The 24,840-nt window shown below is 44.0% G+C and overlaps 1 protein-coding gene across 1 annotated transcript in view; it reads left to right on the top strand.

The window, feature by feature from the left end:
- CLIC4 (chloride intracellular channel 4) overlaps positions 1-21,688 on the top strand; it is a 64,609-nt gene extending 42,921 nt beyond the window's left edge. The window contains exons 3-6 of the mRNA XM_032228644.1: positions 9,146-9,271; positions 15,325-15,431; positions 20,129-20,310; positions 21,501-21,688. Of these exons, the coding sequence (XP_032084535.1) occupies positions 9,146-9,271; positions 15,325-15,431; positions 20,129-20,310; positions 21,501-21,662 (577 nt within the window). The 3' untranslated portion in view covers positions 21,663-21,688. The remainder of the gene's footprint in view (positions 1-9,145; positions 9,272-15,324; positions 15,432-20,128; positions 20,311-21,500) is intronic.
- Positions 21,689-24,840: the final 3,152 nt, after the last annotated feature.

Below are 24,840 nucleotides of genomic sequence, written 5' to 3'. Positions count from 1 at the left end.
TCTCCTTGGCTGAGTCCTATTATTTCTTTCTCTAAGACGGTAGTGCTGCAAACCTCCTAAGTTTTTCCAGAGGATAAAATGCATAGATCAATGTTTCTCTACCTTGGCAACTTTAAGATGGGTGGACTTCAATTTACAGAATTCCTCAGCCGGCACACAGACACACCCAGAATGCCATCCAACCTTCTAGCCGGTTGTTTGTCTTGGTGTCTGTTCATACAAACCTTTAATGGGGAGAAAGATACGCAGGTAGCCCTGACAATACTGGAGTCCAAAATTTCTGTTGTTAAGCGAGACATTTGTTAAGTGAGTGTTATCCCATTTTACGACCTTTCTTGCCACAGTTGTTAAATGAATCCCTGCAGTCATTAAGTTAGTAACATTGTTGTTAAGTGAATCTGGCTTCCCCGTTGAACTTGGCTTGTCGGAAGATCAAAAAAGGTGATCACATGAACCCCCCCCCAAAAGCTGTGACAGTCATAAATACGAGACAATTGCCAAAGGTCTGAATTTTGATCAAGTAACCATGGGGATAATGCAACGGTCGTAAGAGTGAAAAATGCTCGTAAGACACTTTTTTCATTGCTGTTGTAACTTTGGTCACTAAATGAACTGTTGTAAGTTGAGGACTAGCTATAGGTAAATAACACATGCTAAAATGTCCCATATCTTGCACTACTAATTCTTTCTCAGACTGGAAACTGGAAAATATGGTGTGTTTTTTTAATTTAGTATTTATAGCCGGGGTCGCTGCTAAAACTTATTTAGAGCCAAGCAACCTCTGCCCCAAGCACATCTTCCTTTGGCTATGTGTTCATGTACCATGTGTCCCTGAAAATAGGACAGGGTCTTATTTTTTTTCACCCCCAAAATATTGATTGGGACTTATTAGCGGGGTGGGGGGGCTTATTGTTTTGGGGTTGCTGGGTGGCTGCTCTCTTGCAAGCGGGTGCCCAAAGAGCCAGGCACAGCCTCGGGGGCAAATGGCTACGTTGCACTGTTGCAGCAGCGCAATGCACCAGCCATGAGGTGACCACGTTCACGAGCAGCCACCTGGCAACCCCCCTTTCCAGACGGGCAGAGAACCACTCACTGACCCAGTGATATCCCAAGACGCTAAGCTGCGTGGTGCTCTGCCCTCCCCCCAGCTCCCGTGGCTTGGTGCACCCTTAGGTCAGTGCGTGGCACTCTGCCTGGCTGGAAAGGGAGGTTGCGCGAGTGCCTGTTCCGCCCCCAGCTCGTGTGCCTCCCAGCCTCACCATTATCTGGCCCAGCTCTCCCTGCAGGGCCAGGGCGCAGCCACCGCGGCACTCCGAGCAGAAACTATTCTCCGGCTTCCAAACTCCGGAGATCTACAGCTGAGTCTTCCGGCAGTGGCCACTCTGGAAGTACGCTCTATGGTTGTGGGCTGGCTGCCGGCAGAGCATACTCCCAGAGCATATGACCATAGAGTATATTCCCAGAGTGGCAGACTCGGAAGTCTGCTGGAAGACTCAGCATCCTACCTTCATGCTTTGGAAGCCACAGAGAAAGCCATGCCGCGGGGATGCAGCGGAGATGCCCTGGCTCTGCAGGGAGAGTTAGGCAAGGACATCGTGAACCTGGGAGTTATGTGAGCGGGGAGCAGAAAAGCCGCTCGCGCAACCCCCCTCTCCAGCCATGCACAGCCCCATTCATTGACCTAGTGGCATTTCCAAAGGTGTCAAGCCACGGGAGATGGACGGCACCGAACAGCCGCTCACGTGGCTTGGCGATACCCTTAGGTCAGTTAATGGCGCTGTGCCCGGTTGGAAAGGGGGTTTGCTGGGCGGCTGCTCGGCTGCTGCCACAGCGCAACACAGCCGTTCGACCCTGAGGCTGTGCCCGGCTCTTTGAGAGCTCGCTCACAAGAGAGCAACCTCCCTGCAACCCCCCTCTCCAGTTGGGCACAGCACCACTCACTGACCTAGCAGTATCCTGAAGGCGCCAAGCAACGCGAGCCTTTGCCCCCCACCCTGTTTCTGTGGCTTGGCGCCTTTGGGATACCGCTAGGTCGGTGAGTGGCGCTCTGCCTGGCCGAATGGGGGGGTTGTCCATTTTTTGGGGAGGGGGGCTTACATTTTTGCCCACCTGAAAAATGTGGCATGGCCTTATTATCAGGACATGTCATATTTTCGGGGAAACACGGTAGAGTTTTCGGAGAGCTGGGGAAAATCCCAGGAGCTTTAGTTACTTGATAGTAAGGTTGAGACATCTGCTCTGAAAAGTGAATTTGTGTTGAGTACCTTTGGAGAGAAGAACCAGAGGGACGTTGTCGGTTCCATGTTTCAAGGTCTGTTTAGAGAAAGTTCCATGGTTGGACCACCACATACATACTACCACGATACTAAAAAGATATAAAAAGAGAACCTTAGGGCAATTTCGTTGTATTTAAGTACAATGACAATAAAGATTATACTTATATTGAGGCCCTAGAAGGAGAGCAACAAAGAGGATAAGGGGCCTGAAACCTCCGGAGGCTGAAAACACCCTGCCAGAGCCTCTGCACAAGTCCTGTTCTTCCCTGGCATCACGTGGAGACACCTGGGAAGGAAAGGGCAGCGTGGGCGGGCCAGCAGAAAATCAGCCGAGCTAGGGCAATTGCTCTTGTGCCTGCTGATATGGCTCCACATGCCACCTATGGCATGCGTGCCATAGTTATGCCATCAAGGCCAAAGGTGGATGATTACGGGCACTAGATATGTATGCCCTAAGATATTAGGCTTTGGGGAGACATGATAGCCATCTTCCAAGATTTGAGGGGCTGTTCCAGAGAAGAAGTGGTTGACCTCCTCTTCCTAGCACCTGCAGGCAAGACAAGAAGTAATGGATGGAAGCGTGGGCACGGGGTTGTACTAGAAGACTTACAAGGTCCCTCCCAACTCCGTCAATCTGTTAAATTTGTCAGAGGGCTGATCCCACTTGGAAATAAGGAAGAATTTCCTGACAGCGAGAAGAAGTCATCAATGGAGCAGCCTGCCTCTCAGAGTTGTGGGTGCTCCATCACTGGAGCTTTTCAAAGAAAAGATTGGACAACCATTTATCCAGGACAATATTGGTAGAAGGACCCTGGCCTTGGGTAGGGTGTTGGACTAGAAGACCTCACGGTCTCTTCCAGCCCTGTGATCCTAAGTTGGTTTCTTTTCATTGAATTCATTTAACCAGGAGGCTCTTGGAATCTAAACAGGATTAACAGATGCTGCTTTGAGCTACTTGGAGGATGTGCCAGTTCATGTGCCTCTGCCCCCATATGCCATAAATTCTTTTCCATTTCACGCATCAAAATGTTGGGAGTTCACAAGCCGCAAGAGGGTACGAAGATGTCATGCTTGTGTGATGTTTCTTGCTTCTTCTTTTTTTAACAAGAAGCAGTGGTTGAAAATACTCTCTGCCCTGATCCTCCCCCTCCCTCGGCCACAGCCGGCGGCAGCATGAATAAAAACTGCTTTTTGGATTATTGAGCTCTGTGAGTCTCTGTGGTTTGGAAGTTATTTTTTTTTAACCAATAGGGTGGTGTTGAAAAGCTCTAAACATCCTGGAGAGAAACACCCATTTCATTTCAAGCTTGGGCTACAGAAGAATAGAGGGTGGCGTTTTGTTCTAAGTTTGGAGCATGTGGCATGGCCATTTCCATTGGAGACTTATGCACACCCCTTACAAAAATGTTGTTTTCTTTGGAAGGAAGACTTGTCTGGAAGACAAGCAGAGGGGTTCAGAAATGCTGAATGTTTGACCTGAGGACCAGTGAGTTCTTCTAGTCCAGGGATGTCATACTGGGGGGGGCCGCATCAGGGTTGTGTTTGACCTTGGGGGCCAGGATGGATGTGGCAGGGGTGGGCATGGCCAGCTCAATGTCACTCCTGTCGAGGGCTCTGTTGCTGGCCTGCATGCTCTGTCGGCAAAAACAGGCTCCCGAGCTCCGCTTTCGGCTGCAATGGCCTCCTGCATCCTTCTGCCAGTAAAAATGGAACTAGGGAGTGCTGCCTGTGGCCCTCCCGAGCTCCGTTTTCGCTGGCAGAGGCACCACGGGCTGTTCCTTCGCTCTTTCCAGGGCATCCCAAGAGGCCAGATCTAAACACCCTGCGGGCTGGATGCAGGCCCTGGGCCTTGAGTTTGACACCCCTGCTCTAACCGAAAGAACTGTTCAGAAAGACACTGTAATAGTAGATTGCGTTGACCAAACCGGTTGGACTAATCAGTTGTTTCTCAACCTTGGCAACTTTAAGATGGGTGGATCCATTCCTAGAATTACCCAGCCATTTTGCAAAAGGAGTTGAAGGCCATATTGGCTGGGAATTCTGGGAGCTGGAGTCCACCCATTTTAAAATTGCCAAAGTTGAGAAACCTCTACTAGAGGCTTTCAATGATATACAGGAGGCTTATACTCTTCCGCAATTTTACGTGAGGCTAAAGCTTTTTGATGTTCCATGGAGCCTCAGAGAGAGTGAAACACGCATTTGTTCGCTCATCAACCATTGGTGCCCAAAGCTAGTGCCCAAAGACACACACACAGAGGGCATTGTCTCACCTATTCCTTGTTTGAGGCGAACTCTAGCATCGTAGCTCACTAAGGAGATCTAAACTCATTGAAGTATTGAGGGAGGCTTCCGAAAGTAGACCCAACGTTATTCTTTTAAAAATTGCTAGGAAAATCTTTGCATTAAAACTGCAACTGACAAATAAGGATGGTTCATATTAAGAGTTGCCCCATTATAACAGGGATGTTAAAATCAAGGCCCAGGGTGCTCCGTTTTCACTGGCAGAGGGTTGCAGGAGGCTGTGGCAGCTGAAAACAGAGCTCGGGAGACTGTTTTTTGTGGCAGAAGCACTGCGGGCTGGTTCTCCACTGTTTCCAGGCAGTCCTGCAGACGGGATCCAGCCCACGGGCCTCGAGTTTGACACCCCTGTTCTAGTCCTTCCACACAGGAATCCATTCTGTGTTTCTGCTGGCGTTCCTCAATTCAGCTGCACCTTTGAGGAGGTGGGGGGGGGGGTGTCAGAAAAGTTTTTTATTTTTTGTTCTCCATATACAATTATAGGTACACATTCACATAATTATTATTCTTTTTTACATTCGTCATTCTTATACATTTGTCATTCCATTTACAGGGTTATAATATATCATTTGGGTTGCTTCATTGCCTGTTTTGACACCATTTTCTTTTCCCTTTCTTTTCTCCCTCCCTCCCTTCTCGACTTTCTTCCTTCCTCCCTCCTTTCCCTTCCTTCTTCCCCTTCCTCTCCCCTATTCCTCTCTTCCTCTTCTCCTTCCTGCCCTCTCTCCTTCTCCCATCGATCTTTTCTCTCCTCACCTCTATCTTCCTTTCCTCCTCTCTTCCTTTCTTTTTTCTATTGTGATAGGTGTCTCTTCCAGCTCTTAATTTTTATTTTCTAGGGGTGGTGTTTCTGCAGGCCCAAAAATAGTTGAATATCATTTCTTAATCCCTTTCCTTCTCAAATCTATCCTGATTGTGCCCCACCCCATTTGTATCTTACTTTTGAATATATACTTGCATATTATTATTTTCTTCCCTATTTTCCCTGAGTGGGGAAGGCCGGGGGGGGGGATTTATGGAGAGGATTCTGTAGCTCTTGCAGAATGTGAGTAAAAATCCCTTCCAGGCAGGGAAGGTTGTTTAAAAAAAAAATTGGCTGGTAATTGAGTGGAGCTTGGCTTTCCAAGTCTCTGCCAAAATGACATATTAGCATCTTTAGGCAGGCTGGTACAAATGTCTTCAACTCGTTTGGGCTGGATTCCCGAGCTTAAAGATTATTTCCTGTTTCTGGAAGGCTCTCCAATCCTTTCCCTGAACATCTTGAGCTAGGTGGGAACTCTTATCAGCCTGTTCCCCATTTTTTTCTCGTAAGCGTTGAGGGAGTGTCCTTGCTGTGCTTGTACATAATTGGTAAAAAGTTGGGAATTATGCATAGCCCAAAATTCTTGTATTAAGCTAGAAACCGATGATGACTTTGTAGCTTGGAATTTGTAACTGGCCCGTTTGCTCTCTGGCTGAGTTCAATTTTAATCCAATAACTAAGCCAAGATTTAGTTGGAAAAGTGATCCTTGCTTTTCCCTTTTTTATTGCTTGATACATTTTGTTCCTTTAAAACAAGGACCCATTGGAAAAGAATCTGTCAGTGAACAAGTGCTGTATTTCCTTTATTTTGGCCTCAATAAACTTGGATTTTTCTAGAGCGGGGAGAGGTAACTAGTGCCAATGATGCTGGACTTCAGCTCCCAGCATCCCTCATCATGGGCTCTGTTGCCCAAGGATGCTTTAGTTCAGAACAACTGGAGCATGGCTAGTAGGTTTCCTCTACTCTGGTGTAACTTTGGGTCTTCCATTTGAACTCAACTTCCATAGTTTAACTGTGCTGGTTGAGAAGTCACAGTCCAGCATATCTGAAGACGCTAGAATTTCATTTCTTGTGTTTGGACTAATAGAAATATGCAACTAACATGAGAGTAACTTGCAAGAATCCAGGAGAAAAAAGGAAGTTTACATAGAATCCAGTAACTTTTGATACAGATAAAGGGACACTTCTAGTCACTGGATTTAATTTCCAAAGAAAATGATGCCAGAATTCATCTTTCTCCCTTTAAAAAGGCTTTTTCTAACCAGTCATATCTGATTCTAGGGCAGGGATGGAAAATGACGGCTTTTTTATGATTTGTGGACTTCAACTCCCAGAATTCCTGAGCTAGCCATACTGGCTCAGGAATTCTGGGAGTTGAAGTCCACAAGTCATAAAGGGGCCTTCGTTCGCCACCTCTGCTCTAGGGATGGTGCTCATCTGTGTTTCCTAGTTGCTTCCGTGGTCATGTGGCCAGCATGATTATATACCAAGAAGCTGAGAACAAGGTTACCTTCCCATTGATATGGTACCTATTTATCTACTCACATTTGCATGCTTTCGAACTGCTAGTTTGCAGGAGCTGCAGCAAGAATGGGAGCTCACCCCCATCACATGTTGCTTAGGTCTTGAATGCTAACCTTCCTGTTGACAAGCCCAACATCTTAACCACTAGGCTGCCACACCCCCTTTTCTCCCTTTTTCTGCTTTCAAAATGACTTTTTTGGCAACAAGTTAAAGAGTTAATTTTGCCTACTCAAAGAACGAAATGCAGTGTTCACAATCCTTTTAAGTACACCTTACCATTTTGTCCATCTCGCCGTGCTCTTAAAAGGATTCTCCTTCCACCCAAAGGGGGAAAGCCACTCCAGTGATTTCCTGTAATTATTGTGGGTGTACACAGCAGTGTTGTAATTGAAGCTTCAGCTGCTTCAGGCATGAAAGTGACTCACATTTCTCAGCATATTTTGGAAAAAACGACCCATTGGGACATTCAAACCACCTACAGAGTTTGCAACAGGTTTACAAAGCAGTCTATTGTCTTGGGTTGAAAGAGAGAAAGGGATCTGTAAACATTAAGGCAGGGAATATTGGCTTTGGGATAAGGTGGAATATGAGTCACCTGCCTTGGATGATATACACCTGAGCGGTCTTTCACCCTCTCCAGGTTGCATGTTGATGTTTAGCATTCAACGTTTGCGTTTGTTTGGAACTCCCATGCTGTACCTTTTCTTCAGAATGCTTCACAATTAGGAGGCATCCAGAATTTCAACATGAGACTCTCCACCACAGATACCGATATTAAAATTTGGGAACTTTTAACTCAGTGAAATTCTCAAGCTAGGGTTAGGCAATCTGATGATTTCCAGCTGTTTTTCACTCTTGCTAGCCAGCCCCAGCCTGTCAGTCCAGTGGATTTTGAAATTTGTATTGGTTCATTTATTTAAATTTATTGGCCACCCAACTCCAGTGGATTCTGGCCATAACTCTGAAATCTAAATGAGGGGAAGGCATCAGGTATTTTATTTCTAATTAGTTGATAACCACCGTTGCCCGGATACATATTTATAGGGGGAAAATGTCTGGACCAAACGTAATATCTAATGTTGGATTTTCCCCCTTACCAGAGGGAGCCCCCTTGTGGAGTACTGTGAGTACTCCATGGCAAGTCCACTGCAGTGTATGGTAGAAGTCATTTTACGGCAGTACAGTAGAAGCCATTTTAAGGCACAACAGGCTGTATCTTAACAGAACACACACCCTTTATCAGGGGTGTTAGGGGTGTCTTACCCCCACAGTATTTGTTTCCGGAGAGTAAATCATCTGTGTGCCAAGTTTGATTGAAATCGCTCAAGTCATTCCAGAGTTACGCTGGAACACACACACACACACACACAAACACGCACACAGATTTATATATATATATATGTGTGTGTGTGTGTGTATATATATATATATATATATATATATATATATATATATATATATATATATATATATATATATATATATATATATATATATATATTGGGAACGAGTGGGGAACGACTAGCACTTATGTGTGTGGGGCACCTTTACCTAATGTCTTGTGATAGCAGCAGTGACAGCCTCTGATATGAACTTGTGAAGCCAGCCCTGTTCCAAGAGGAAGCAGACTTGATGACAGGCAGGCAGCTATTTGGGGGCGGAGGGGGAGGGGGAATTGGCTTGCTTTCCCCCCTGCAGATCCACTGCTGTCACTTTCCAAAGAGATTTACAGCCTACACATCCACCCTTGCCTTATTTGGAAATATTATTTGGAGACCGAAAGGGCTTCACCTATCTGTACTGAAATGAGAGTAAATGCCGAAGAATGCTATTTCCTTTCTTTGATTTTTATCAAAGAAGGTTGTTTTTCCAGCCTTGATGGGATAGTGTGTTTTTTTTTCCTTTTAATACTGAATCTGTTTGTATTTCATCCCTGAGCTTTTCTCCCAACGCATGCAAAACAGGTGAGAAAGGAATGGCGAACGAGGAATCCTTGGTGCTCTCTAAGTTGGGGTGGTTTTCTTGCAGATGTTTTCATTAGCCAAACTAGGTAGCATCCTCAGTGCACTCATGATGTTTCCTAGTTTGGGTAAGGAAAGGCCTGGGGGAAAACCCACCCCTGCAGTCTTCCAACAGTAATGATTCCCAGGGTCCTTGGGCATGTTACGTTGCCGATGACAATGTGAGCTACGATTTGGGGGAATTCCTTGAACGGTTTTTAATGTATGCCAATCTCTGTCTCAGGAAGCCTACAGACCTTCAGAACTTGGCTCCGGGGACACACCCGCCTTTCATCACCTTTAATAACGAAGTGAAAACTGATGTGAACAAGATTGAAGAGTTCCTCGAAGAAGTCCTCTGCCCACCCAAGTAGGTACCATTGAGAGGGTTGGGTAGAAGGGAAGGGTGAGAGGGTTTCATGCGCTCATTTTCCATCATTCCTCTCGCCAGTTCTCAAAAGTGTGGCTTGGCTCACTGAACCCGTAGCCGTTTGCACTGCACGCTGCAAGCATAGCTCATCTGCAACTTGCAACTTAGCGATCTTTTTGAAGTTGCGGTGAAAAAGGTGAGTTGCAACTGGTCCTCACACTTAACGACCGTTGCAGTAGCCCCACAGTCGCATGATCCAAATTTTGGCAAGGGACTCCTCTTTATGAAAAGGGACTTACAACCAGTCCTCATACTTACCGACCATCACTACATACCATATTTTTTGGAGTATAAGACACACTTTTCCCCCCCTAAAAGAGGGTGAAAATTTGGGTGTGTTTTATACACCAAATGTAGCCCCGCCCAGCAGCCAGCCCCCCTTTCAGCCAGGAGTGGGTTCCAGCAGGCAGTACAGCCGGTTCATTCATGTGCGCTCATGCACGTGCTTGATACATGCTGCATGTACATGCACAGTGCAATTAAAAGTTTTCTGTGCATGCGCATGACTGAAATACAAGATGGCGGCGCCTAGGGCGCCTCCCGGAGAACCAGTTCACGGGCATGGCAGGCCTGAGTCGCTGCCGGTTCCAACAACCAAGGCTGCCATACCACTACCGGTTTGGCTGAACTGGTCCGAACCAGTAGGAACCCACCACTGCTTCGGCGTCCGCATGTCCTTTCAATTGGAGAGCCTCTCAAACAGCCTCCAAAAGCTCCAAAACAGAGGTGGGTTGCTCCTGGTTCGGTGGCGGTGGGAGGCTCTGCCCACCTGCTCAGACGCTTCTGTGCATGCGTAAAAGCATTGCACGAGCACCAGCAAACTGGCAGTAAACCAGTTAGCAACCCACCACTGCTCCAAAACCTCCACCTCCAAAAGCTCCATTTGCAAAGGAGCGTCTCTTTGCCAAGGCAGTATCAGGCCTGCCTCCTTCAATATCCAAGAAAGAAAAACCTCAACTCCATTTGAATAGAGACAAAAGTACTTTTACCAGATATGAATTGAAAGTAGCGAAAAGGAAAACAAATCTGAGCCAAAAAGGCACGAACATGTACATATCAAACGTTTATCCAGCACCCTCCCCCCAATTCCCCAACCCAACGTCCAATCTGCAACTCCCAGAGGTGTCATGTGGGGTGTATCTTCAAAAAGCCTCATCAAGTTATAAAAGTATTAATACCACTTTATAATGCCTTGGTAAGGCCACACTTGGAATCCTGCATTCAGTTTTGGTTGCCACAATGTAGAAAAGATGTGGAGACTCTAGAAAGAGTGCAGAGAAGAACAACAAAGATTATTAGGGGACTGGAGACTAAAACATATGAAGAACCGTTGCAGGAACTGGGTATGTCTAGTTTAATGAAAAGAAGGACTAGGGGAGACATGATAGCAGTGTTCCAATATCTCAGGGGTTGCCACAAAGAAGAGGGAGTCAAACTATTCTCCAAAGCACCTGAGGGTAGAACAAGAAGGAATGGGTGGAAATTAATCAAGGAGAGAAGCAATTTAGAACTGAGGAGAAATTTCCTGACAGTTAGAACAATTAATCAGTGGAACAGCTTGCCTCCAGTAGTTGTGAATGCCCCAACACTGGAAGTCTTTAAAAAGATGTTGGATAGCCATTTGTCTGAAATGGTATAGGGTTTCCTGCCTAGGCAGGGGGTTGGACTAGAAGACCTCCAAGGTCCCTTCCAACTCTGGTATTGTATTATTGTATAAGTTGGTATGTGAGACGGTTGGCCTTGACCAAGTCCAAACACCGGCCACCAGCATACGCAGAAGATGGTGAGAACAAAACTCCCTTCTTCATAACTCCTCCAGCACCAGTAACTCCTCCTCCCAAATATCTCAAGCCCCCTCCCCTTCCCGTTTCTATGGCAGCCGATAGCAAGCAAGGAAAGTCGAGGCTGACAGGCAGCTTCTCAAAGTGCTCGTGCTGAATCAGGCTAATATGCTGAAGCTGACCAGGCTGTTTCCTAAGGGCGCCAGCCAGATGAATACTGATGAATGTTGGGAGGCAGAGGCAGATTTCCCCCCCTTATTTTCCTCCCCAAAACTAAGGTGTGTCTTATGTGCAGGAGCGGCTTATACTCCGAAAAATACGGTATTTCTGCAAAAGAAATTGGAAATGGGCTTTTTATCACATTTTTGTTTCTTTGCATAATTTTTACTTTTTCCTTTTTATCACCTATATAGTTCCCCGTCTCCCTTTTTTAATCTATTATTTTCTTCCTGACCACTTGCTTTTTCTTGGTTTTTAATCTTTTATCTTTGTTTTATTTTTTAAAAAATGGGTGAAATTACATTAAAATACATTAAAATAAAGACAACCCGGAAGATGAAAAACAAAACAAAACACATAGCATCTGGGTCCCATCCATAATTCCTCTTCCTTACAAGTGGGGAGGTGATTAGTAAAATAAAGGAGATGCATGATAACTGCTGTCCTCTTAACTGCAGGTTATTAAACATCCCCAAGCATGATAATTCAGTCTCTCAGGACAGGAAAAAAAATGGGGTGAAGACACCAGAAATTTACCACTGAAAATACTGTGCCAGTACTGTTCCCATACCACTGGAGCTGGGGATAAAGGCAGAGCTGTTTCTAAGCTGGCTTCTATTTTGCCAAATAGACAGTTTTTGTCTCATTATTTTTAAAACTACTTTGGGATATACTTGACTTTTCAGTCAAAAGCTCTGTCTTACACAACACTGTTTCCACATGACTTTGTCCTGGTTAGATTTGAAATATTATATTCAGTTCTGGACAGGGATATTGACAGGGATATGGATACACTTGAACAGAGCCAGAAAAGGGATGCTGAACACCAAGCTCACCAAATAACCATTAAAAGATCTGAACCTCATCTTATAGAGCCGTGATGGTGAGGCTATGGCATGCGTGCCCAAAGTGGCACGCCTGGCGCCCGGCACGGACAGCCTTGCCTGTTTGTCTTCTGGGTTTCTGGCATGCATGCGCTCGCAACAGTCAGCTGTCCTTCTCGCACGCAGCAGTGGCAAAAACCGGTGTGCGGAGCTGTGCCGGCCAGCTGATTGTTGGGTGTGCATGCGTGTTAGGACCCAGAAGTTTGGCTTTTCCGGAGTGCGATCCCTTAGCACATGTGGCAGTGCCGAAAACCAGCCTGCGCATTTCCATGCAACGTGCCAAAAAGGTTCACCATCACTGTTATAGAGAACCAGTTTGGTTGATGAGGGGCACCAGGAGATGGTGAGTTCTGGTCCTCTCTTAAGCATGAAAGCTGACTTTGGGCCAGCTACTCTTTCTCAGTCAACTTCACCTTACTTCACAGGGTTGTTTTGGGGAACATGAGAAGGAGTAAGGAGTAGTGGCTATGCTTGCCACCTTGAGTTATTTAAAAATAATAAAGGTGGGATAAAAAAGAAAAAAAGGTAGTGCTCTATCTAAAAATTTCTCGGTTGCAAGAGGTTGCTGTAGGATCTATTCATCATTGAAAGTCAGACTCCGACAAAGACCGGGGGCTGCAAATGAATAGAAAGGAGATTCAGGCAACATCTGGAAGAATTTCCTGTGGGTAAGAGCTGTGGAACAAAGCAAGCATAACAATGATTTTCAGACTAGCATCCTCACACCTGTGAGCTGCTGTTGGGATTTACTGAGTATTTTAGGGCCTCTGGGACCCAAATGTTTGCACGATCAACCGTCTCTTCCTCCCCTGCCCCCATATATATATGTGTGTGTGTGTGTGTGTGTGTGTGTGTATGTATGTGTGTGTGTATATATATATATATATATATATATATATATATATATATATATATATATATATATATATATATATATATATTTAGTGTCACAACCCCTGGTAAGCCCCAATTATGGGAGGAAGCTAACTGTTTCCATCATCTGTCAATCGGCTCGTCACAAGAGTCCATCACGACAGAAACCCAATATTTTTAGTTGCCTTTGTTATATTTGTGTTTTTTATTTGTGCTGATAAATAAATAAAGGAAGACTAGTATAGATCTATTTCAAGCTATTTAGCTCTCATCAGCTAGCCATATCCTTAGGACAGGTTCAAATCCCAGTAAGGATATGGCTAGCTGATGAGAGCTAAATAGCTTGAAATAGATCTATACTAGTCTTCCTTTATTTATTTATCAGCACAAATAAACACACACACACACACACACATATATATGTGTGTGTGTGTGTGTGTATATATATATATATATACATACATATACACATACATACACACACATACACACATATACATATACATATATATATATATACACATACATACACACACATACACATACACACATATACATATACATATATACATACACATACACACACATACATACATATGTGTGTGTGTGTGTGTGTGTTCCAGCATAATTCTGGAACTCCTCGAGCAATTTCAACCAAGCTTGGTATACAGATGACTTACCCTCTGGAGCAAAACGCTGTGTGTGTGGGGGGGAGACATCCCTAACACCTCTCGGAGTGTGTATTCTGTTAACATACAGCCTGTTGTGCCTTAAAATGCCTTCTACTGTACTCCCATAAAATGGCTTCTACTGTGCAGCGCAGTGGAGTTGCCATGGTAACGGCTTCACAGTACTCCAGAAGGAGGCTCCCTCTGGGAAGGGGGCAAATCCAACATTTAGAAATTATGTTTGGTCCTGACATTTTCCCCTTATATATGAATGCCAGGTTATTGACTAGTATTGAATAAATTTCATTTCACAATCTTACTGCCCTCCACACTTTTAGGCTGTGGCCAAATTTGAGCTGAGTCTGCAAAGAGCCGTTACAATTCAAATGGCCTTTTCATACAGAACTGGAGTACTGGTAGTCCTCGACTTACGACCGCAACGGTGCCCAAAACTTTCTGTTGCTAAGCAAGACGGTTGTTAAATAGGTTTTGCCCCATTTAACCGTCTTTCTTGCCACAGCGGTTGAGTGAATCTCTGCTGTTGTTAAGTTAGGAGCATGGCTGCTAAATGAATCTGGCTTCCCCATTGACGTTGCTTGTCAGAAGGTCGCAGAAGGGGGGGGGTCACATGACCACAGGATACTGCAACCGTCACCAATACAAGCCAGCTGCCAAGCATTCAAATTTTGATCGTGTGACCATGGGGATGCTGCAGCAGTCTTAAGAGTGGAAAATGGTGATAAGTTCCTTTTTTCAGTGCGGTTGTAACTTTGAAGAGTCACTAAATGAGTTGTGGTAAGTTGAGGACTACCTGTATGCTGGATATTTCAATCCTAAGGATCATTTTAAGGACTTCTTAAGTGGATATTGGATCAAAATCAAGTGTTGTGGCCCGCCAGTGGCCAGCAGAGCTGGCAGCAGATTCGGAGAGTGAGGAGGTTGGGGAGGAACATGGACCAGTCCTGGAGTCTGGGGAAGGCTCTGACGAGGGCTCTGTGTCGGAGGCAGAGAGAGGGCCAGAGCCGTATGCCAGTTATCAGTGTCAGAGATCAGTGAGGCAGAAGAGCAGCTGGAGCCTGTTCCCAGTTTGCGCATGCACAGAGTTGCCAGAAGAAGGGAACAGCTAAAGAATAGGGGAGGAAGGCCACAGGGGGACAGTGAATGGCCCCTCCCAGAGCAAGTAAAGGAAGAGCGAAAGGGGAGTTTGCAGGAGACAATTAGTTCACTTAATTGGTTCCTGACTCTCAAAGGCTCCTTGCCAAGTTTTGCAGATATCGGCCTGTCAGATTTCCAAGCCCGATAAGGTCTGTGACTGTAAATCCTTCCTTGAAAAACTTTGCTGGATGTGAGTGAGCAGAATTCACAGTAAATTAATAAAAGGGTTTTTTTGTGGGACCAGGAGTTTGCTTCGTGCTCTTGGGAAGCCTGGGTCAGAAAATTGAGATTCAAATGTTGGAGTGTCACAGATCGGTATTGAAAAGGATGTTACTAATAATGAATGTTACAAGGAATAAATTGAGAGGCCTAATCCTGTATCCTAGCTCATGCTGTCACTTAATCTCTTTCAGATATCTAAAGCTTTCAGCAAAACACCCAGAATCAAATACTGCTGGAATGGACATCTTTGCTAAATTTTCAGCTTTTATCAAGAATTCCAGACCTGAAGCCAATGAAGGTAGGAAATTCATGCTGGGTTTCTCCTTTGATTGCTATGTTGCATTAGGGCTGCTTGCTCCAATTAGAATAGAGTAGAGTAGAGCAAGAATAGAATAGAATAGAATAGAATAGAATAGAATATGGAAAGAAGAATGGAATAGAATAGAATAGAAAATGAGAAGAAGAATAGTATAGAATAGAATATGGAAAGAAGAATGGAATAGGAATAGAATAGAAAATGGGAAGAAGAATAGAATAGAATATGAATAGAATAGAAAATGAGAAGAAGAATAGAATATGGAATGAAGAATGGAATAGAATAGGAATAGAATAGAAAAGAAAATGAGAATAGTATAGACTAGAATAGGAATAGAATAGAATATGGAATGAAGAATAGAATAGGAATAGAATAAAAATGGGAAGAAGAATAGAATAGAATTCTTTATTGGCCAAGTGTGATTGGACACACCAGGAATTTGTCTTTGGTGCAGATGCTCTCAGTGTCTATAAGGAGGATAAAATGTATTCATCAAGAATAAAAAGATACAACATTTAATGATAGTCATAGGGTACAAATAAGCAATCAAATCATACTAGGAAACCATCAATATAAATAGTAAGGATACAAGCAACAAAGTTACAGTCACGCAGTCATACGTGGGAGGAGATGAGTGATAGGAAAGATGAGAAGATTAATAGTAACACACACTTAGTAAATAGTTTGACAGTGTTGTGGGAATTATTTGTTCAGCAGAGTGATGGCATGGGGGGGGGAACTGTCCTTGTGTCTAGTTGTTCTGGTGTGCAGTGCCCTTTAGTGTCGTTTTGAGGGTAAGAGTTGAAACAATTAATGTCCAGGATGTGAGGGGTCTGTAGATATTTTCAGTCTTCTTTTTCACTCGTGCAGTATAGAAGGAAGCTTTTTTCTCGGTAAACATACACGTAGTCCTTGGCTTACAACAGTTCACTTAATGACCGTTCAATGTTACAACAGCACTGAGAAAAGTGACACACCGTTTTTCACACTTAACTGTTGAAGCATCCTCCCCCACGGTTACATGATCAAAATTCAGATGCTTGGAAACGGATTCATAATTATCATTGTTGTTACAATGTCCTGGGGTTATGTGATCCCCTTTTGCAACCTTCTGACAAGCACTTAAGATTCAAGTCTAATAATATAAGTCTAATAATAAACTCAACTTAAGATTCACTTAACAATGCTGTTACTAATTTAACAACTACAGTGATTCACTTGACAACTATGACAAGGAAAGTCATAAAACTGGGGAGGAGCAAACCTCATTCAACAACCATCTCGCTTAGTAACAGAAATTTTGGGCTCAATAAGTCATAGGTGAAGAAGAAGGATACCTGTAGTCTAATTCTTCCCCTGTCCTAAGAAAGTAGGTTTTTAAAAAGAGTTTTCCCCAAATGAATGATACTGAAATATATTAGACTTCAACACCCCTAACCAGCACCGGGCAAGCTGCATGTTGCACAGAGGCATGTAATGAATCCTGCTGGCCTCTATTGCAGCAGAATAGTGTCAGGAGCAGCGAAGTGATGGATTATTTCCTGTTCTGACTCACCAGTCTGTTCACTTCACCTCAAGTCCTTCCAGATGCATCTTTGCAACAGGGCACGAAGGAAGCACCTGAAGTAGGGATGCTTCTGTTAGCAGAGAATAAGCAAGGGGCAGAAAGAAGTTAACCTCTACTTTCAATGGGTGTCTTCTAAAATGGCAACAACAATTAAGATGACATTTCAAGATCCTGCCTGTTTTTGGGTGTTGCACAACTTTAGAATAGAATAGAATAGAATCACAGAGTTGGAAGGGACCTTGGAGGTCTTCTAGTCCAACCCTCTGCTCAGGCAGGAAGCCCTACACCACGTCAGAAAAATGGTTGTCCAATCTCTTCTTAAAAACTTCCACTGTTGGGGCATTCACAACTTCTAGAGGCAAATTGTTCCACCCATTAATTGTTCTAATGGTCAGGAAATTTCTCCTTAGTTCTAGGTTGCTTCTCTCCTTGATTAATTTCCACCCATTGCTTCTTGTCCTACCCTCAGGTGCTTTGGAGAATAGTTTGAATCCCTCTTTTCTGTGGCAACCCCTGAGATATTGGAGCACTGCTATCGTGTCCTTCTTTTCATAAGCCTAGACATACCCAGTTCCAGCAATCATTGTTTATATGTTTTAGTCTCCAGTCCCCTAATCATCTTTCTTGCTCTTCTCTGCACTTTTTAACACAATAACAGAGTTGGAAGGGAGCTTTGCGGTATTCTAGTCCAACTTCCTGCTATACCATTTCAGTCAAATGGCTGTCCCTCTGTTTATGCAGCCTAAAACTGTGTTGGCTTTTTTAGCAGCTGCTGCACACGGTTAGCTCATATTTAAATAAAGCACATCCTTCTTATACCCTTCTGGAATTATACCTAGAAGGAAAATTTCTGGTTTGAACAGAATTTGATCTCCCACCCTTTGTTCCAGCCATTGTTATACCATTCTCCAATATCTTTTGGCCTCAATGCCTATCCACCACATATGGGAAAAGGTGCCGGGAGGTTTTTTGCACTTCCAACAATTTGGGGCCAACTTTTAAAACATTTTAGAGAGCCATGCTGGGGGAAGATGCCACCTGTAAAACATCTTGTACAGATTTTCCTTGTAGGGCGTGGCCATTGTTAATTTCCGATTGAGTGTCCAAAGTCTTTCCCATTTACTGGCCCAGGTCTTAATGGCCCATTGACAAAGGTGGTGGGGGCTGAGTTTCTGCCTCCCTTTTGGGGGAAATATTCTGCCCTTTTAATATTTCCTAAAATATCTCATTTTCCTATGGGAGGCATAGGTGCTAACTTCCTACAGGAGGGACATAAATTCTTAAAATTAGAGAGACCTCATTTGCTCTAGAGAATCAACAAAGTGTGCTCTGCTCCCCAAAACTTATCCAAACAAAAATCGAAAAAGGGAGTGTGGCAACTGGGAATTTTTGGAGACACTTTGGAGACACCTGTAACTGCAGGCTTACCTAAACAAGTCTCCAGATCTTTCATTTCTATTTGAAAGGAGAGAAGGAACCTCTGTTTTTAGCCCAGGTTTCTGCAAGAAGCCAAGTTGGGTTGAACAAGATCGCCCTCTGGTGGTGTTCTGAAGGAACCAAGCCAGAGCAGTGATGGAGATTTTGGCAAAAAAAACAACAACAACCCACAAGCAACTGGACTAAACAGCCTCACCTTTTATGGCCTTTCTTGCCACAGTTGTTAAGTGAATCACTGCAGTTTGTTAAGTTAGTAACACAGTTGTAAAGTGAATCTGGCTTCTCCATTGATTTCGGTTGACAGAAGGGTGCAAAAGGGGATCGCATGATTACTTTGCAATGAATCAGTTGCCAAGAGTCTGAATTTTGAACTTGCGGCCGTGGGCAAGAGTCATAAGTGAAAAAACTGTCACAAGTCACTTTTTCAGTTCTGTTGTAACTCCAAAAGGTCACTAAAGGAACTGTTGTAAGTCGAGGACTACCTGTTTTAGTGAGATGAGCGGTATGAAAATCCAATGAATGAATGAAAGTAAACAAAAATACCAAAAGCAATAATTGAAATAAATGTCAGAAGAAACAGCCCAATACAGGTAGTCCTCAACTTATGACCACAATTGAGCCCAATATTTATGTCGAGAAATTTGCCCTATTTTACAACTTTTCTCACTACATTTTGTTAAGTGAATCGCTGCAGTTGTTAAATTAGTAACATGGCTGTTAAGTGAATCTGTCTTCCTATTGGCTTGGCTTGTTAGTAGGTAACAAACGGGGATCACATTATTATAGGACACTGCAACCGTCATAAATATGAATCAGTGGTCAAGCATCCAAATGTAAATCACATGACCATGGGGTTGCTACAGTGGTCATAAGTGTGAAAACTGCTCATAAGTCACTTTTTTCAGTACAGTTGTAATTTTGAATGGCCACTAAATGAACGGTTGTAAGTCAAGGACTACTTACCGTGGTACCGTGTCTTCCTGAAAATAAGACAGGGTCTTCTTTTCCTTTGACCCCCGAAATAAGCGCTTGGCCTTATTTTCAGAGAGGTCTTATTATTTCTGAGGTTCAGGAGGCCCCTTAACCTCGGCCCGGGGATCAGCTGATCCAAAAGGGCCAGAAGTTCTGTCTCTGTTTCTGGCACATTCTTGCCAGCCCTAGCGCTGCTGGGCCTGTTGCTCTTTTTGTGGCTGCCACTAAGAGAAGGGGCGCGGGAGCTAGGGTTTGTGGGAGTGGCTTCCGTGAGGCCATTCCACGTGGATGACAGATACATGTGGGGTGCATGGGGCATGTTTCCCCCTTTCTGTTCCCCAAGAAATGGTGGGTACTGGCTGTGCATGTGGTTAAATATTTTAGGGAAGGGCTTATTTTGGAGGGAGGGCTTATTTTAGCGCATGCGCTCAAAAGCCCGATTGAGCTTATCATCTGGCAGGTCTTATTTTTGAGGAAGCAGGGTAGAAGGCAGTAGACGTCATTAAAATTACTCTGAACTCTTCCCAGGAGGCTACTACTCCATCCATTGGCTACCTTATCAGCTGGGGAATTTTGGGAATTGAAGTCCACACCTCTTAAAGCTGCCAAGGTTGAAAAACACTGTTTTAGAGAGATGTCAGAGGGATGCCCTAAAATTCTTCACTATTGTTTTCCCCTTCCCCTGTTGCCTTTCTTCCTACAGCCTTAGAGAGGGGTCTTTTGAAAACTCTACAGAAGCTGGATGAGTACTTAATCAGTCCCCTCCCTGATGAGATTGACGAGAACAGCATGGAAGACATCCTTGCCTCTACGCGCAAATTTCTGGATGGGAATGAGATGACACTAGCAGACTGCAACTTGTTACCCAAGCTGCACATCGTCAAAGTAAGGTGGAATTTGACCCGAGAACTGAAACAAGCCTACATGCCGATTTAACGCTAGCTTAAATGTCTATCGAGGTTTTCAATCATCCAAGTCATGGTTGAGGCAAAAGACAGCTTTCTTGGTTGTTTTCCTTCTCCTCCTAGAGGCTTCTTCAGTTCTGAAATGAAGAACCTTCTGGGATGAGAAAGAGAAAGTTTTCAAGGAAAATAACCAAGGAAGTCCAGTTTCCTTTTGAAAAACGCCCTTGGGATTTCATGCTACAGTTTCCGCTAAATCCATGAAACTGAAAACCAGTTTAAACTCTTGTTTTTTTCTGAAACCCTTGTGTTATGGCTAAGTTAGAATTTTCTGGATGAACACTGAATCAGTTGAAAGTTAAAAGAGGTTCCAGAAACAGTTAGCCTCATATTTATTTAAATCAGCATTTTTTTTTCAAACTTAGTAACTTTAGGTTCCCTGGCTGGGGAATTTCTGGGCGTTGAAGTTCACGCATCTTAAAGTTGCTAAAGTGTGCATCGGTGGGTTATTTGGAGGCTTTCTGCAGGAAATCCAGTGAATTAAATGCTGTTTTGGTGGTTCTCAGAGAAGCTCCATTTAGACCAGGAGTGTCAAACTTAAGGCCCGGGGGCCAGATCCGTCCCACAGGGTACTTAGATTTGAGTCGGGGGGCTGCTCTGGAAACAGCGAAGGACCGGCCCATGGTGCCTCTGTCAGCAAAAACAGAGCCCAGGAGCTCCATTTTTGCTGGCAGAGAGTTGCAGGAGGCTGTTGTAGCTGAAAACGGAGCTTGGGAGCCTATTTTTGCTGGCAGAGGGCTGCAAGAGGCTGTCGCAGCCGAAAACAGAGCTCAGGAGCTCCATTTTTTTTGCTGGCAGAGGGTTGCAGGAGCTGTCGCAGCCGAAAACGGAGCTCGGGAGTCTATTTTCTCTGGCAGAGGGTTGCATGAGGCTGTCTCAGCTGAAAACGGAACTCGGGAGACTATTTTCGCTGGCAGAGCGCTCAGGCCACCACAGGTGCTCCCGACACAAGTGATGTTGAGCTGGCTATGCCCATCCTGGCCATGCCACGCCCCCCAAGGTCAAACAAAACCCTGATGCAGCCCTCAATGAAATCGAGTTTGACACCCCTGATTTAGGCCTCAAGTTTCTCCCAAACACTTTATTGAGACCCAGTTCTTTCTTTGCTCCTAGATTGTGGCCAAAAAGTATCGCAACTTTGATATTCCCAAGTCCCTGACGGGTGTCTGGAGATACCTGAAGAACGCCTACAGCCGTGATGAATTCACCAACACTTGTCCTGGAGAGAAAGAGATTGAAATCGCCTACAGCGACGTAGCTAAAAGACTCGCTTGAAAAAAAAAAAAACTGGCGTTGCACATGTATAAGCAAAAGCTCTTTTTAACAGACTGCTCTCTCTGTTTTTGATTTTTGTCTTTTAAGATAGCCATTAACTTTGCATGTATCTTGCAGTTCATTCAAGTGCTACACTGGGCAGGCCAGGTATTGTCATTTGTCTTTCTCCCTTTTGTGAAATGCAAATTTATATTAACACAGCTTATTTGTTTTGCCTCCTGTAAAATGGGCAAATGCAGCCATTAAAGAGGGCAGTGAAGCCATTGTGGAATCTCTGCCTCTCCCACCCCCCTTCCCAAACTTGAGTGGTCCAGGGTTATGGACCACTCAACCTATGGACCTAATAAGTAGGTTCTGGATTCAGGTTAGTCCCAGAGCCGGTTCATATTGACAATGTCAGGATTCCGGGTAACACCCCCAACGAAAGAAGACTCCGAGGCTTCAGCTTCCTCAAAGTTCCATTTTATTAGAGATGTCACATTGGCACATCTGGGAGAACCTGAATCTGAAAACTTCCAGGTTTTTCCCACCCAAGTCAAAGTCCAAGCCCCTGCCCAGCACCCACATGTCCGTCACATGGCCCAATCAGGCACCGTCCCAACAGGAGATGCCTCCCAGTCACCTCATCGCAGCTGAAGGGCCAGATGACCTTGACTTTCTGAGGAAGAATGTTGTTATGGCTACAGAGCACCCACACACAGTATAATCCCCCCTCCCATTTTCCCACAGTAGAATGAAGTACAAAAGGTAAAAGATGGCTCCCATGTCCTGCTGGAGCAGTGGGTTGGACTAGATGACCTCCATGTTCCTTCCAACCCTAGTTTGCTGTGCTCTTTCAAGTTATCCTCTGAGGCTACATCTAGTGCCAGGTTTGTGGTCCTTCTCCTTCCTTCCTTCCTTCCTTCCTTCCTTCCTTCCTTCCTTCCTTCCTTCCTTCCTTCCTTCCTTCCTTCCTTCCTTCCTTTCGCAGCACCCATCCCACCCCCCGTTTTTGGCCTAGCAGGCCTCAGGGAAGCCTCATGGGAATAAAAACGGACCCCAAATGCTTAAAAAAAGTTTTAAAAAAGTTCCTACCATCACACAGCACAGCTGATCATCATAACTTTTTTTTAAACTTTGTTAAGCATCTTTTACTACCGGTGAACTGGCCCGAATAGGTAGCATTTCACTCCTGAGTCAAAGCTATGCTGGTTAGAAGTACATAGGGGTGTATTTAGGACAAGGGATCAGAAAAATCAAGGTAGAGGCCACAAGCCTGTGATTCAAACCACAATGCATTCTGATGCAAACTAACATGGGGTAAGACTTTGACTGTTTGATTGTCATGTCCATCTTGACTTCCTTGAGCATCATCTTTGCAGGTCTCCACCAAAATAGAGTAACTTAATGGTTGAGGTGCATCTGTTTTTTTTTTTTTGCTAAGGTCAGAATCTTGCTAAATTCTACTGTTTTATTTGTAATTTTCAGGCAAGTGTTGTTTAAACATCAGTTTATTTGCCTTAACTAGACAACCTGCATTGTTCCCTCACTGTAATTCTTCCTGTGAAGCAAGCCAAGTGCCTTTTCCACTCTTTTATTAAGGTCTTACATTGGGATTTATCTGTCTCCTACTCTGTTCTTTTTTCCCCATAAATGTTATTAAGCACTACTATAACATATAAAATATAGGAAAAACAAAAGTTAGAAAAATAAGAGAAAGAAAGAGAGTAGCTCCTTGCCTCTTTACCTGATGGATTATTTTTCATGCCACAATCACAATATATCAAAAGGTCAGTTGTGTTTTTTTCCACTTATAACAGCATTGAGGAACAATGTTGTAATTCAATTTCAAAAGACCAAAAGCCTAATAAATTTGATTTTCTTCCTTTTAAAAGGCCACTGCTTGAGGCGCGGAATGTCTTTTCCGTTTGTTTTAACTCCTATAAATAATAAGCTTCAAAACCATCTTGCTTATGTGGGATTTGTTTGGTTTTTTAAAAAAAAATGGTATAATTTTTACATTGATGTGTAAACCTTTAACCCTGTAATCTTCTTGTTTTCAAGGGAGCATCTTTCATTTTAAGTTTTTGCTGACCAATTTGCAGAGCAAAAACTCCACTGAATTTATTATGATTTATCATAGGAAATAGAGGAAAGCATTTTAAATTATTTTGTTTAACTTGGGCACATAGAAGAGAAACAGAGAAATTTTTGTGTGAGGCACTTGACAATAAGATATTTTTCAAAGATTTCTCTCCCCCTCCTCCCGGCATCAAATCTTATCATATCACCGACCATTTTTTATATAAATGAAAAGATTTAGTCACAAATAGCTTTATAGATTTATGTGCATTATATGTTTTACTATATGGCTCGGTCCCCTAACTCCTCCTAAAATATCCAGTATTGCCAAAACTTGATTGGGGCTAATAAGCTCACAAACTCGCCACCCCCCTCCAATAATCGTACAGTGTGGTAGACATCCTAAAGGAAAAGAGCTACCATTTTTAAAACTTCCACTTAAATTTCAACAAAGACGATATAATCTGGCCTGGGTTCTTAAGTGGCAATGATGGCAAATGCAGAAGGAATAATCTAGTTTAACTTCCTTGGCAAATTGAAAATTCAGTGGCATGAAATGTCTCTTAGGACGAGTGGTGGGTTTCAAATACAACCTCTTCTGTGGGTGTGGCCTGCTTTGTGGGAGTGGCCTGCCGGCCATGTGACTGGGTGGGAGTCACTTGCCAGCCATGTGACTGGGTGGACATGGCCAACTTGTAAAATGTGGTGAAACTCACTTAACAACGCTGTTGCTTAGCAACCAAATGTTGGCTCAGAAACTCATTTGAAGCATGCAAGTCTTAAAGCTGTCAAGTTACAAGACCCTTGCACCCCTAACCCTTTAGAAAAAAAACCCCAGAGGTGTTCAAACTTGACAGCTTTAAGACTTGTGGACTTCAACTCCCAGAATTCCTCCTCTTGCTCTTCATCTTGATGATGGGCGGATGGGCGGGGGGAGGGAGCTGGAACAGGTTTTAAATGGCACTGTAGATTTGTGGAACTTCTTCTATAGAAGAGCTTAGAACTGGCAGGAACCCACCCCTGCTTAGGACCAAATGTGTTTCAATGAACTTGTAGACCAGAAGAGAATCCCGCTGCCCAGTGATGCCAGTAGCCTCTTTTCCCTCCATTTTCTGCT

The sequence above is a fragment of the Thamnophis elegans genome, chromosome 12 (assembly GCF_009769535.1).
Source record: "Thamnophis elegans isolate rThaEle1 chromosome 12, rThaEle1.pri, whole genome shotgun sequence".
Lineage (NCBI taxonomy): Eukaryota > Metazoa > Chordata > Lepidosauria > Squamata > Colubridae > Thamnophis > Thamnophis elegans.
This window is presented reverse-complemented; position numbering and strand designations above follow the sequence as displayed.